The sequence below is a fragment of the Microcaecilia unicolor genome, chromosome 1 (assembly GCF_901765095.1).
Source record: "Microcaecilia unicolor chromosome 1, aMicUni1.1, whole genome shotgun sequence".
Lineage (NCBI taxonomy): Eukaryota > Metazoa > Chordata > Amphibia > Gymnophiona > Siphonopidae > Microcaecilia > Microcaecilia unicolor.
The window spans coordinates 693,769,136-693,783,011 of NC_044031.1; the positions used below are offsets into that span (position 1 = coordinate 693,769,136).

General features: G+C 39.0%; 1 protein-coding gene across 1 annotated transcript; it reads right to left on the reverse strand.

Annotated features, from left to right (window-relative positions):
* Positions 1-12,537: 12,537 nt before the first annotated feature.
* On the reverse strand, positions 12,538-13,506 carry FOXB1 (forkhead box B1). The gene has a single exon (XM_030190397.1). It carries the CDS (start codon positions 13,504-13,506, stop codon positions 12,538-12,540), a length of 969 nt encoding a protein of 322 aa, XP_030046257.1.
* Between the last annotated feature and the right edge of the window lie 370 nt (positions 13,507-13,876).

Genomic DNA, 13,876 nt, shown 5'->3' on the forward strand with positions numbered 1-13,876 from the left:
TAAATGTTCATAGCATACAATAAAACAGAACAGGAAAGTTTCCATTGTACCTGGTATGGAATGGATCCTCAGAAGCTTAGCCAAAATTGGGTGGCGGAGCAGGTGGGGGAAGAGAGGTTGGTGGTTGGGAGGCGAGGATAGTGGAGGGCAGACTTATACGGTCTGTGCCAGAGCCGGTGATGGGAGGCGGGACTGGTGGTCGGGAGGCGGTAAATACTGCTGGGCAGACTTGTACGGTCTGTGCCCTGAAAAAGGCAGGTACAAATCAAGGTAAGGTATACACATATGAGTTTATCTTGTTGGGCAGACTGGATGGACCATGCAGGTCTTTTTCTGCAGTCATCTACTATGTTACCATGTATCCATTGTACCTGGTATGATAATTCACAGGCTGCTTAGTTAAAGACCAGGGAAACGATAAGGTAATAATAAAGGTGATCAGGGTGGTTAAATTAGAGTAACCTGAGCCAAGGTGTTCTTAGGAGTATTCTATGAGTCCAATGGTGCCCAAGCTTTTAATGAAAATTGAAGAGTATGTTGCTTGAGAGCCAAACCAGATCATGCTTTCTTATTCCACAAAGATGGCTCCATCACTCCACAAAGTTTAGCTGCAAATGATCTTTCCAGTCACTTATGATGAGTTGTACAGCAGCTGCTAACAATTTCTGATGATCATCTTGTATTATAATATCTGGATTAGAGGAGCGTAAAATTGTGGTTTTGTAGGAGGTATCCAAATCTCAGGGAAAATCAAATACTAAACCATTCTGTTTCAGATAAAGTTCCATTAGGCCTTGACATTTTTACAGAAATAAATATGGGTTAAAGAACCAGATTCCTCTAAGCAAGACCAGCAAAGATCCAATTTAGATAATTTTCTAATTTTAGCTAATCGGATGGGGGTCCAATAAGCTTTATGGAAGGTAAAGTAAGTTGATTGAGATATTGCTGGGTCTAAGAATTTTAGACCAAAATGTACGTCCAATCAAATTCAGATGAGCAAAAGCCTAATTCTTTCTTCCAGAATGATTCCAAAAGAGTTATACATTTTTAGGTAGATCATGTAATTTTTTTTATACAAAGTGGATGCTCTTTTTGCCCATATTAATTTGTTGACATATGGATGAGACTTCTGATGTAGAAGCATTAAGGTCTGATAGAGACCAAAAGGAGTATATATAAGAGACAACCTACTTCCATGAGATAGAATGCATTAGAATATTCTTTGTGACCTTGGGCAACTCACTTAACCCTCCATTGCCTCAGGTACAAACTTAGATTGTGAGCCCTCCTGGGACAGAGACATATCCAGAGTATCTGAATGTAACTCACCTTGAGCTACTACTGAAAAAGGTGTGAGCAAAATCTAAATAAATAAATAAATACATAAATGTGTGGTATCTTAAAAAGTAATGCCAGAGCATCTTGGGAAAGTAAATGACCATTATTAAATAATTGTGATAAGCACCATATCCCTTTAGTTTTCCATTGTTATTCTGAGTGTGCAAGCAAGTGGAGTCAACACTAGAATTATGCCAAAGTGGTACATCATCCAGTGAGTGTATTTGCTTATTAATATCACTACAGAATCCTTGTATTGTGCATGCAGAAGCTTTTAATATTCTGAGGGATTTAGGATAGTGGAATTTGTCCATTAAAGGAAGAAGGTGTAATGGACGTGGATACAACAAAGAGGCTTCAAAGGATAGCCATCTAGGAGTATCACAGCCCAAGTCTCTCTGAAACGTAACTAAAGATTGGGATAATCTAAAAGCAAAATGGTATTGTCTAAAATCTGGTTAATGCCACCTTTGTCCTTACTGAGTTTACGTTTTTTAAGTGAGATGCGGGGGGCGGGGGTATGTTTCCAGAGAAATATATTAACTAAAGAATCGAGCTTCTTGTATAAATTACAGGGAAAGGGCAAAGGGGTCATACTAAAGGTATAATTTAATTTTCAGACCACTAAATATTGAAAGTGGATTGTTAAACTTTGGGCAAGTCAAAGTGTTGCCATGTTATCAATACATAGAAGCTTCATATTATTTATAAAAAGGCATTACTAATTAAACCATATGTAGATAGTCAAATATAATTTATATATCTTTTAATGTGATTTCTCATAAACTACATGCTGCATGGACCTTTGAGGCAGTGATGTCCATGCAGCACATCACTGCCTCAAAGGTCCTATTACCGCAATACTGTGGAATTCTTCAGCACACTGGCTTGTAATTCTAATCATATTTGCTGAGCAGTAGAGAGTGATTAAGACCATAAACTCTATTCATAACACAAGAATCTACTGCAGGTAGGGATTATATAATAGGAAAGATTTATGACCATTTTTGGTCCATTCATGTTTAGAAAATGATGCAGGTCCACTCTTATTCCTAGAGGCAATCCTATCCTCCCAATTTTCACACAGTCAGGTTAATTGTCCTGCTACAACGTAAGCTATTAACAGAACGAAATATGAAGCAGCAGTCTTATAATGTTGATATCCTTGATAATTCTACAGCATTGTCATAACCTACTGTAGCTTCACTGGTAGACTGGACAATGAGCATCTCCCCAGAAGCTGCTTTCTCTCATTTTATCCATCTTGGAAGGATTAATTAATAATAGAAATGAGTAATACAAATTCCAGGTTATATACATTATTGGATACCTACAGAATGTTAGAAACATAGGCCTAATCAAATGAGAATTATTCTATTCCATCCTTTGTACATTTCATTTAAGCAGAGAAATAAGTTGGGAAAGAATTGTCCCGCAGACACAGAGTAGAAGAAAAAAAATATCTGTTAAAAAACATGCTTTTATCAAAGAAAGGCCATAAGCATGACTACCCAGGAATCTAACACCATCTATTATACATGAGTGTGTACCATATCTCTAGCTGCATATATTCAACACAACATTTTGATTTTATGGGAACCTGCCCTGTGTAATTCCATGTCTTACACTGACCAGTCTATCTTCTTTGTCATGTCCTAGACACTGCGAGCAAAACACATCTTGTAGTAAAGCTTAATTTACAAACTGCACATTAGAACATAAGAGCTAAGAACTGCCATACTGTCAGACTAAATATTAATCAAGGCCAGTATCCTGTTTCCAACAGTGGCCAATCCAGGTCACAAGTTCCTGGCAAGATCCCAAAAAATAGTTAGATTCCATTCTGCATAACCTCCGAGATAAGCAGTGCTTTTCCCTAAATCTACCTTAATAATAGTTTATGGACTTTTATTTCATGAAAACATAGAACACACCATGTTCCATTGTATTTAGAGGCCAACTGAACTTCAGTTTTGGTGCTAAAACCAGCCTGAAATCTGTATTCAGCCATGTTTCAGTTTGGGCCCAAAATACCTGTGCACTTTTGTCTGAAACCAGAACGTACTGCTGTATCCCCATAGTACTCCCCCCCCCCCCCCCCCCCATAAACAGTAGCAGGCTTCCCTCCTTGAACAGGAGCAGGCTACATCCACTCCCTCCCTCCCTCCCTCCCTCCAATCAGGATCAGCATGAATCCCTCCCTCGCCCCCGACCCACCTGTAGACCCCTCCATGCCTACCTTAGGGGTCCTTTTTACTAAGCTACATAAAATAGTGGCCTTAGTGTGCTGTTATGTGGTCTTTTTCTCACTTACCCATTACAACATAAATGTACTTTCTGATATCCTCTACTGTGTGAGCTGTTTTGAATTCATATTTTAGTAGAAAAGTGCCCTTGTATTTTGGCAGAATACTGAATAAATATGGCAGCAAGCGCCTGGTGCACAGGCTTCAGTTTTAGTGCTGATGTAGCCTCAGAGTTGTTACAAGATACTACACAGTTTGCCACGGTCAGCAGTGACAGTCTTGAGACAGAATGGGAGACAATTTTTCTCTAATTTTAAATCGTCTTTAAGATTGGAAATGAATAGTTCAGCATTGGTCGAATATTGGTTGAATATCTGGGGAGCTTTATTAATTCTTAAACCTCTCAGTATCTGTTCAAGTTTACAATATTCGACCAATGCCTGAGAATGGCAAGGACAAATCAAACTCGGGTATACATATAAAGTATCACATACCATGTAAAATGAGCTTATCTTGTTGGGCAGACTGGATGGACCGTACAGGTCTTTATCTGCCGTCACTTACTATGCCGAGATTAGAATAGAATTTCATAGCCTATTTGATTACTAACTTTAGCACACAGCCATTAAATCGGACAATGGAAAATTGGCCATTTTCCAGCTGCCAATTTTCCATTGTCCGATTTAATGGCTATGTTCTAAAGTTAGTAATCAAATAGGCTATGAAATTCTATTCCAATCTCAGCATAGTAAGTGACGGCAGATAAAGACCTGTACGGTCCATCCAGTCTGCCCAACAAGATAAGCTCATTTTACATGGTATGCGATACTTTATATGTATACCCGAGTTTGATTTGTCCTTGCCATTCTCAGGGCACAGACTGTAGAAGTCTGCCCAGCACTCTTCTTGTACTAAAAGTTCTGAAGCTAATGTCAAAGCCCCTTAAAATTTACAGACCAGCCCATCTATATCTATTCAGTCACGATCAGGGCACTAACCATAATATATATACTACACACCCAACATAAACTGCTGTCACTTCCTGTGCTGAACAATTCACTTAAAAGGTTTTATTGGACCATCAGAGGTGGTTTTCCACTTAACAATTTGATGGAACTTGTCCACCTTTTTTCATCATTGGTCCCGGTAATTCTTATTCCACTCAGTGTTTCTCAATCTTCATTTTATATTTGTCCATTTGTAATATATTTACTTATCTTGAATCGTTTAACATGATGGTGCCAGGGGACTTTGTGTTGACAAGTGTTTCGCCTATTGCTGTTTCAATTTCAAGCCCCTTTCAGTGGCATTCCAACTACATAGTGCTTCACTCCATTCACCAACTGTGTAGTTGAAATGACACTGAAAGGGGCTTGAAATTGAAACAGCAATAGGCGAAACACTTGTCAACACAAAGTCCCCTGGCACCATCATGTTAAACGATTCAAGATAAGTAAATATATTACAAATGGACAAATATAAAATGAAGAATGAGAAGCATTGAGAGTAATAAGAATTATTAGGACCAATGACGAAAAAAGGTGGACAAGTTCCATTGAATTGTTAAGTGGAAAACCAAAACAATCTCTGATGGTCCGATAAAGTCTGTTAAGTGAATTGTTCAGAACAAGAGTTGGCAGCAGTATATGTTGGGTGTGTAGCATGTGCTAATGTTTCTATAAGCGCATGGCTATTAACAAAAATTAGTGCATGAGTCCTTTATCACCACCTACAATGTAGGTGGTAAGGGCTCATGCGCTGATCCTACACTAATCAGTTAGCGTTTGGTAATGTAGCCGTGCTGATGGGAGTAACTAGTGAGGTAATTAAACTCTGGAATTTGTTGCCAGAGAATGTGGTAAAGGCGGTTAGCTTAGCAGGGTTTTAAAAAGGTTTGGATGGCTTCCTTAAGGAAAAGTCCATAGACCATTATTAAAATTATGGGGAAAATCCACTGCTTATTTCTGGGATAAGCAGCATAAAATGTATTGGACTTTTTTGGGATCTTGCCAAGTATTTGTGACCTGGATTGGCCACTGTTGGAAACAGGACACTGGGCTTGATGGACCTTTGGTCTGTCCCAGTATGGCAATACTTATGTACTTATGCTTCAGTACACCCCATAGTACACCATTTTACACATATTAGTGCTTACTGCAGTTTGGTAAAAGGGCCCTTAAAGTCCTTAGTGGTCCAGTGGCATATTCAGGCAAAAGTTATCCCCAGTCAATCCTGCCCACACCGGCTCCAATCTCAAAATGGCTGCTGCAATGTTGAGCGGCAGTGTCGTGAAACTGCTGCTGGAGGTCATAGTGGAAATGGCATGGGCAGAAGTGAGTAGGGATCACTCTAGCCCTGACTATGCCACTAAACCACCATGTACTCTAAGGTAGGCCCTTGGATTTCCTCTGTTTGGCATGGAGGGGGGGAGAGGGGGGAGGGAAAGGAAGGAACAGAGGATGGCAGTATTTGGAGGGAAGAGAGAGTAGTAAGTAGAGGCTGCTATTGTTCAGTGATGAGACCAGTTTTAGCTTCACTTTCAGCCAAAATCGAGTGGTGATTTTTGGCCTTAGATTTGGTTTCAGCTGAAATAGAAAAAAGTAGTTTTGGTTGTCCTCTGATTATGTTATCTGAAAACTGGATAGCATGGTGTGTTTAACTTCTTTTTGTGGGAAGATGCTGGAAATGCCCCCAACAGGTAACACAGAGGATTTACAATTACCATAGGTGATTTGAGTAATTATTGAAGTCACTGCCTGCAAGTCCTTACTGCACTTTAGAAAATAGGCTCTCACAGAAGGAAAATCCTTTAGTCTTAGCCTTACATTGTAAAATCAGTCCTTCTTTAGAGCCAATACTAAGGCCTTCCTAAATGAGCCCCCAGAATATGTGTGTTTTGACAGCTATTGTCTACCTGAAATTTGATTATAACTCAGAAATGTTCATCACACAATTATTAAGAATGTTAAAGCATTTAAAAAAAAAGAAACAGGAAAGAGCTTTTAAGGGAATATAAACATTCCTGTATTTTTTGAAATTGAAGTTAGAAAAAAAAGACTACACTTTTTTCTAAATACTTTCAGCACTGAACTAATCCTAAACCAAATGGGATGTGTTTATCATTCATTCCAATATCATCGGTTAGTTTGTTCCCAAAGGAAGAAGCCACGTTTCAAAACCTCCTTCAGCTTTCAGTCTGGTTGGATTCCAGGAAATGACGGTCTCTGAATAAAAAACAAACTGCTTTTTAACAAAATATCAGTTTGTGACCAGCGTACTGTAAAACCATTAGTTTGTTTAAAGTAATGAGCATCCAGTGCTATGGCAAAATCTTAAATGTCTTTATCCCTTTAAATATTTTTTGTCAGGTTGGAACCTAATTTTCATTGCTTGGTAACTCAGAATTAGAAAAAAAAAAAGTGTGTGTATATATATATACTTTCTTTTCTGTTCCCGATGTAATGAATCAGTAACAGTCATATTTATTTAAAAGTCAAAAGAAAAAGAACAGAAAAAAATAGCATGTTTATTTATTGCATTTGTATCCCACATTTTCCCACCTCTTTGCAGGCTCAATGTGGCTTACAATACATCATGATAAAGAGGATCATTAATTACTATCTTAGAACCTTATTGTCAAAGAATTTTCCCCTTGTACAGTCCTTGCAAAATTAACAGCTAGAGGCAAAATAATCTTTGAACAGCACCTGAAACTGTTGATTAAGGCACTTTGGCTCCCATTTCCCTCCAGGCTGTTGTGAAACTTCTTTTTACAATGTATTCTTCAGTCAGGCTTATTGTGACAAGACAAATAATTGTGTTACAAAACATGTGAAAAGCTTAACAAATAGCTATTAAACTGTTGCGCAGGACTGTCAGCTGGTGCTTGTTGTTTTCCATTCTTAAATCAAAATGTTGACTAACCCTTTTTAGCAATTAAGAATTCTGCTTTTTTAATGATCAGGTTTTATAGCTATGTCAAGACCGTTCTTTCTGCATTTGCTAACACGGACTGTATGAAAAAAAAAAAGTCTACGGTTTTAACTTAATGAATTCAGCTCTGAGTCAAGAAAATTCGGTCAAAAGCTCTTCGCCACTCCCCACCCCCATTCCCACCCCCCTATAAGCGCCTCGGATGCTTTTCGGACATGCAAAAGCAGCACAAAGGCACATCAGCAATAAAAACCATTTAATAAAGAGGAAAGAAACACAGGCAAGCAGCCTATAAAGTGAGGCGATTTCAGCTGGAAAAAAATGCTCAGGTTTTGTCTTGAAACCACAAGAATGTTCTATGTGGAGAAAGCTGCATGCAAATCTTAACTTTTTTTTTTAGTTAGCAGAGGATGCCAATATAACCTGCACTGTAATGCAAACAGCCCGCAAAGAAGAGGGGAAGACAAAATGAATTTAAATTCCAAAGGGGTTCCTGTGCTCGTTTCCTAGTCCCCGAGTCAGCAATGTGTTTGTGAAAATTCAGCCTTTTTGTCTCAAAGGGAAAAAAAGGGCTAAATCTACATCGGTGGCCCAGTCTAAGTTTGCTATTCTTTGCATTTTCTATTCAAGTGAATGAGAGTGAATGAAGTGGCCTGGGACCCCTTTATTTGATCTACTCAATTGCATAAAGTGACAGAATTCTAATATATTTGTTTAATGCTCTTCAATGGGCTTTTCACGTTCTTGCTGGCAAATGAAGCCTGGATCTGCAAAGGGACATATTTCATAACTAGGGCCAGGGTTTGAAGTGATCTTAAGAGAAGTTTTAGTCTCGAAAAGTGGGAAATAAAGAAACAGATGTGACGTTAGTGTGAATTCCTATAGAGGGGTCTGGGTCTATTGTAAGCTCACGGCAGGCGGTCTTAAGCCTCCCTTTTTCATGCTGTAATTGAAACATATTAATTAGATAATTTGTTGTTAGTTTAAACGAAACAAATACAGCCCCTCCACGGCTTCACAGTCTGGTTTGTATGTGTAATAAAAAAAAAGTGACAGTTATATTAAGATTGAAAGATATGCTTAAAAATAATGCGAGTCTAAAAGAAACTGTTAGCCTCAAAAAAGACACTAGACTGGCGAATGGTATTGGAAACGCTTTTCTTTTATTCACTTTGACAGGGGTATGCCTTGAAGATACACCTGGCTTACCTAATAAATCCAAGGAATGAACAATATACTTGTAAGTATATGATAAATAATGAAAATGGAAGTGCTTAATCCCAAGGCGACTCTTGGATCACTTAGCAAGACAATGGATATCTGTCATCCAGAGGGGGGGGGGGGGGGGGGGGAGATATTCTGTTCCACGCAGTTGCTCTGTTCAGTCTGCAAATTTAAAATATTTTCAAACGTGAATGTGGCAGGGCGAGAACTGGGTCCACCTTGTCCCCATCTCCTACAGAAGAAATTGACTCAAATGCTCAATTCAAATTAACACTTAAAGCACAAACATGTATTTTTTTTTCTCGGCAAAAATAATGTTTATTTTCTTTTGATTAAGCGTTGGTATGCTTGCTATAGTTTAAACAAAAAATGTGTTTGTCGTTTAGTTTTATTCCAAATCTGTATTTATTGAGGCTTTGGACTTGAGCCAGCAGGGGTTTAAACAAAACAAAGAAGTTGATTCAGGCGATTATAGGAACTGATTTACTTGTGGATACCTTGAGAAATAAACACGGTACCTACCAGAACAAAACTGGACCGTTTCCTACTGGTATTCAAAAATCTTGAATGCAAACTTCTAGTTGGGAAAGGATTTATTTTTTTACGAAGACCAAATTACAATAAGTTGAGAGAATACAATCAAGAAAAAGCCTTCGCTTAATTTAAACACTAGTTATGCAGTATAACTAACAGCGTTTCGGAGTTACCGTAACATCGTGGCCGACGCAAATAAATCTGGCATTTTTAAACATCTCTTTTTAGATGCAATCGGTTGGTAAATAATTCTATCTCTTCATATGTAAATTATTGGTAGGTGGTTGTTTTGATTACTGTTGCAATTGATTGTAATACATTTTTTTTTCACAAAAAAAATAATTCCCACGGGGCAACCTAGCCCGACTGAAGTTCTACAAACACACGAGACATTTCTTCCAGACTTGATTTAACGTTATTTTTTGAGTAGTCTCTCTATTTGATTAGAAAAGGTTCCGGGAATTCTGTCTATCGGTGTAGGTCTACGTTTTGTATGCTTTTCTTTAACAGATCTTGTTGATATAATCGTGGGTTGGACTTGATGAATGAGATCAGTTGTCCTCAGCCTGACTAGCTTTTTGGCTTCATGCATTTTAATCAGCACGATGATTCATGTAGTGTTCATCTTTTTTTTTTTTGTACTACGTGTGGGACCCCCAGTTCCAAAGATGGTGGACAGCGGATTAATCTCCTTCAATAAACTAGCCAGTTGTATTACTTTGAAGACTATCTACCCGAAAACAAACACAATTCTCAGATATGCGTATATATATGAGATAACCTACCCAGATCAATGTAGCCACTCTTCCTGTCTAATTGAAAGATATAAGTTTGATAGATGTTGCTGTATTGATTATAGTAACATGATTTTATAATTTAAAAAACGTGGATGAAATCCTTTTTAGCATGGGTCCAACCTGCTTTGAAGTCATAATACTTTAGGTGTATGTATGTATTTGTAATCCAGTATACATTTGAAAACACCTCCCTGACAGCTTCCAAACAGCACACGAAGAGGGAAGAGCTTCTGCTCACCCGAAAGTACTAAGCGGAAATGTAGTGATATACTGTGAATAATTCCAGCAAATCTTGAAGGAAACCCCCTTAAAAATGTAAGAGTTTCTTATGCATTCATCTTTATTTCCACATCAATCAATCAACTCAACTTTTTTTGAACTATGGAGACATGAAATGCCTGTAATTTAAACACACGGGCCGTTTGGCAAAACAATTTAAAAATATTACATTGTATGGGATCGTGGCCTTTTTCAAGGTACAATATAGAATAAACTACTGTGGTGAAAAAATATGCAACAAAGTAACCAGAGCACAAAGTAAAGTTTAGTGAATTGCTGGCTTTTATCTCGTATGTAAGGCAAACATACACAGAACGCATGAATACTGTCTTTATTTGTATCAAGTGATTGAAAATGTAAACTCACTGAGCTGGGAAGCATTGAGGTGATTAAACTTTGGTAATATCTCGGTATGGTCCCTCTAACTATAGCAAATGGGATTTGCAAAATTAGCCCTCGAATTATCTTCACAGTTTTCCCACAGAATATGGGTGTATTTTTCCCTGTTGTAAAGCTACTGATGTGCGAAACTAATACTACATCAATATTGGACACCCAAACAAATTAAGCATGAAAGTCTCGCGCTAGGGAAGTCAAGTATCGAGAATGTTTTGAACACTTTCCTTTTGTAGGTCATTGCTGATTCTTCTAAAACTACAAGCTCATCAAAAAGGACAAACAAAAACAATTTTTCATTTATATATTTTAATGTGAAAATATGATTTGCACTAACTTCATAATTTAATGCAGACATTAACTTTTTTTTTTTTTTTTTAAATCGTGGTCTTAAAAAGGCATGCTGATAACAACAACAGTAACAACAACAAGAATAATACTGGGGGAAAATGCCATGCGTATTCTCTACAAGAGGTAAAAAAAAAAATCCCAAAGAAAACGGAGAGGAACTTTCTTTACAGGTCCGGTGACACTATAGCGTTTCTTTCTTTTTTTTTTTTCTTTTTTTTTTTACTTCAGCAGTTCACAGTAGAACAACAGCTCTTTAGATTTCAGCAAATTAGTCCTAAAACTATAAAAGAGGAGGAAACAAAAGTGCATTTTACACATTTTATAATCATTCCTATTCACAGACATTTACAGCTCCCCCATCCCTCATAGCACTTCACGGAAAAGTTCCAATACCAAACGGAAACAATTTAATGTTTTGTATTTAACACTTGTGCGGCATTCCCTTATTACTAGGGGACTTTCACAGCTTTATAGAGGCATCGTGTGTGTGATGTATTTCAGTAAATACACAATAAATAGTTAATGGTTAAACACTCTGATTATTCAGAAAGTTAAGATACAAACATTTTCCCTGTAGGCTGAAAAAAAAAAAGTTGTCAAAACCAACAAAGTGTATGAGTACCCCGGCGCAGTTATAGTACAGATTCAAGGTCGTTATTTACATCAGAACAGGATGTTGTAAACTTAATTTTTCCCTTGTTTATTACCGCTGTCATTTTCTAATTGTTACTATTAGTACAGATTCCCTTTCTAGAGTACTGAAAGTAGCACATAACTGAAACCAAGATCATCACTAATTAACAATCTGCAGTCCTGAGTTCTTGAAACCTGTTTAATATGCATAGTATATGGTGTAGCAATATCTGCGCATATTATAAATTAATTCAAGCCATTCAGCATAGATATTTACTATGCTTCTCTGCTTTTCATCTGACAAAAATTGCAGTCTAGAACGCCAAATCTATTTTAACAGAGGTGAAAACTTTTTACCACGCTATCATTCCTTGACTGCGAGCCCCAATGCTAAAAGGCCACAGAGTGATAGTTTTTTTTTTACATTGGTCTTTTTTTTTTCTCTCCTAAGAATCATCCTCACTTTCTTTCAGAAAAACAGTACACTTGTAAACTAACTTAAGTAGACCTGTACCCAAATCTTCCTTCAACAACGGGGAAAGTGCAGTTGGAAGCGCAAATGGAATTTAATACACAGCTCTGACTAGAGCAAACAGTGAGGGCAGCGAAAGGGACCTTAAAACAACAAGAGAAAGTGAAAACGAAAATAAACACAGCTAACGTGAACTGCCAACCTCAGTTTTCTTGCAGTGATTTTTTTTCTCTTCTCAAGAGAAGGAAAAAAAAGGGGGAGAGTCCACACAAACTGTGAGAAAACTTTGGAGCGATGATAAGTTTAAGGAGGTGTAGTCCGGCTGTCCATGTCAGTGCACAGCCACAGAGAGCAGGACTGAAGAAGGGCTGGTTAAAGTCTCGCTGGGGGTGGCTGGACTGCTTTGACTAGTTGCTGTCTGCGGAGAAGTTGGGCTAAGGGCTGGGGCAGAGTTCGGTAAGAGAGCTGGTATTGGGGCCGGGAGAGCTGAGAGAGCTGGCACTGCTGCTGGCGTAGGTTTGATGGGGACTGGGATGGCTGGTAAAGTCTGCCCCCCGTGACAAAGAGGCTTGATGGGCACCCCATAGGCGCTCACACTGTAATCGCTGCTTCCCATTGAGATAGAGGTGGTTGTGTCTATCATGGCAGAGCTATACATATGCGGCCAGCCTGTGCCAATGGGGCTACCGACAGTAGTCAACTGGTTGGAGAGGGGATATGCAGCTGGCATGGGTTGCATGGCGGAAAAGGCAAGTCCTCCTGGCATCTTGTATTCTCGGGCAATAATATTTTCAATAGCGAAGGGGTGCTTAAAGCCGGATGGCTGGGAGACGCCTAAATTATAAGCGGGCATGTGAGGCAAGTGAGTACCAGGCGCTGCCAGGGCGCTCAGTCGAAGTTTCGCTTGCTGCTGAAGATACTGTGCCGCCTCCGATGGTTTCGTAGGGGCCAAATGGTCCGATTTCACTACCTTGAACCTCTTGCGACGCCTCAGGAAGCTGCCATTCTCAAACATATCTCCGCAGCTGGGATGCAGTGCCCAGAAGCTGCCCTTGCCTGGTTGGTCGGGTCTCCTTGGGATCTTAATAAAGCAGTCGTTAAAGGAAAGATTATGTCTCAGTGAGTTCTGCCACCTTTGAGTGTTCTCTCGGTAGTAGGGGAAGCGGTCCATTATGAATTTGTAGATCTCGCTGAGGGGCAGCATCTTCTCTGGAGAGCTCTGGATGGCCATTGCAGTCAAGGAGATGTAAGAGTAGGGAGGCTTCTGATCGCTGTAGGTGTTCCTGCCCGGGCGAGGCATTTTGTCAGCGATCTAGAGATCTAGGGAGAGCAAACGACATTAGTCTGTGGTAAACAAGCACAAATCAAAAGCAAAATTACATTCTGAACGCACGGCTTTATCGGTCGAGAGAGACATCCAAACCTCAGTTTGATCGTCGGGCTTGCTCTAAGAGCTTGTGAGTTAAAAGAGCACAGAAAGGAAAGTTTTTCTAGAGAAAGATGAGAACAAATATGCGTGAAACGGAAGGGAGAAATAAAGAGATGCCCACCTAGAGTTGTTACAAGTTGACAGTTTGCATCCGGAATGCCGCTGGAAGTAATCTGGGTTGCCGAGTCCCTTTTTCAGTTCTGTCCGGAGCGGATGATCGTCTCTTTCTTTTTGCAAACCT

Excerpts from the sequence above, each read along its gene's own strand:
- FOXB1 (XM_030190397.1), bottom strand. The coding sequence starts at position 13,506 with ATGCCTCGCCCGGGCAGGAACACCTACAGCGATCAGAAGCCTCCCTAC.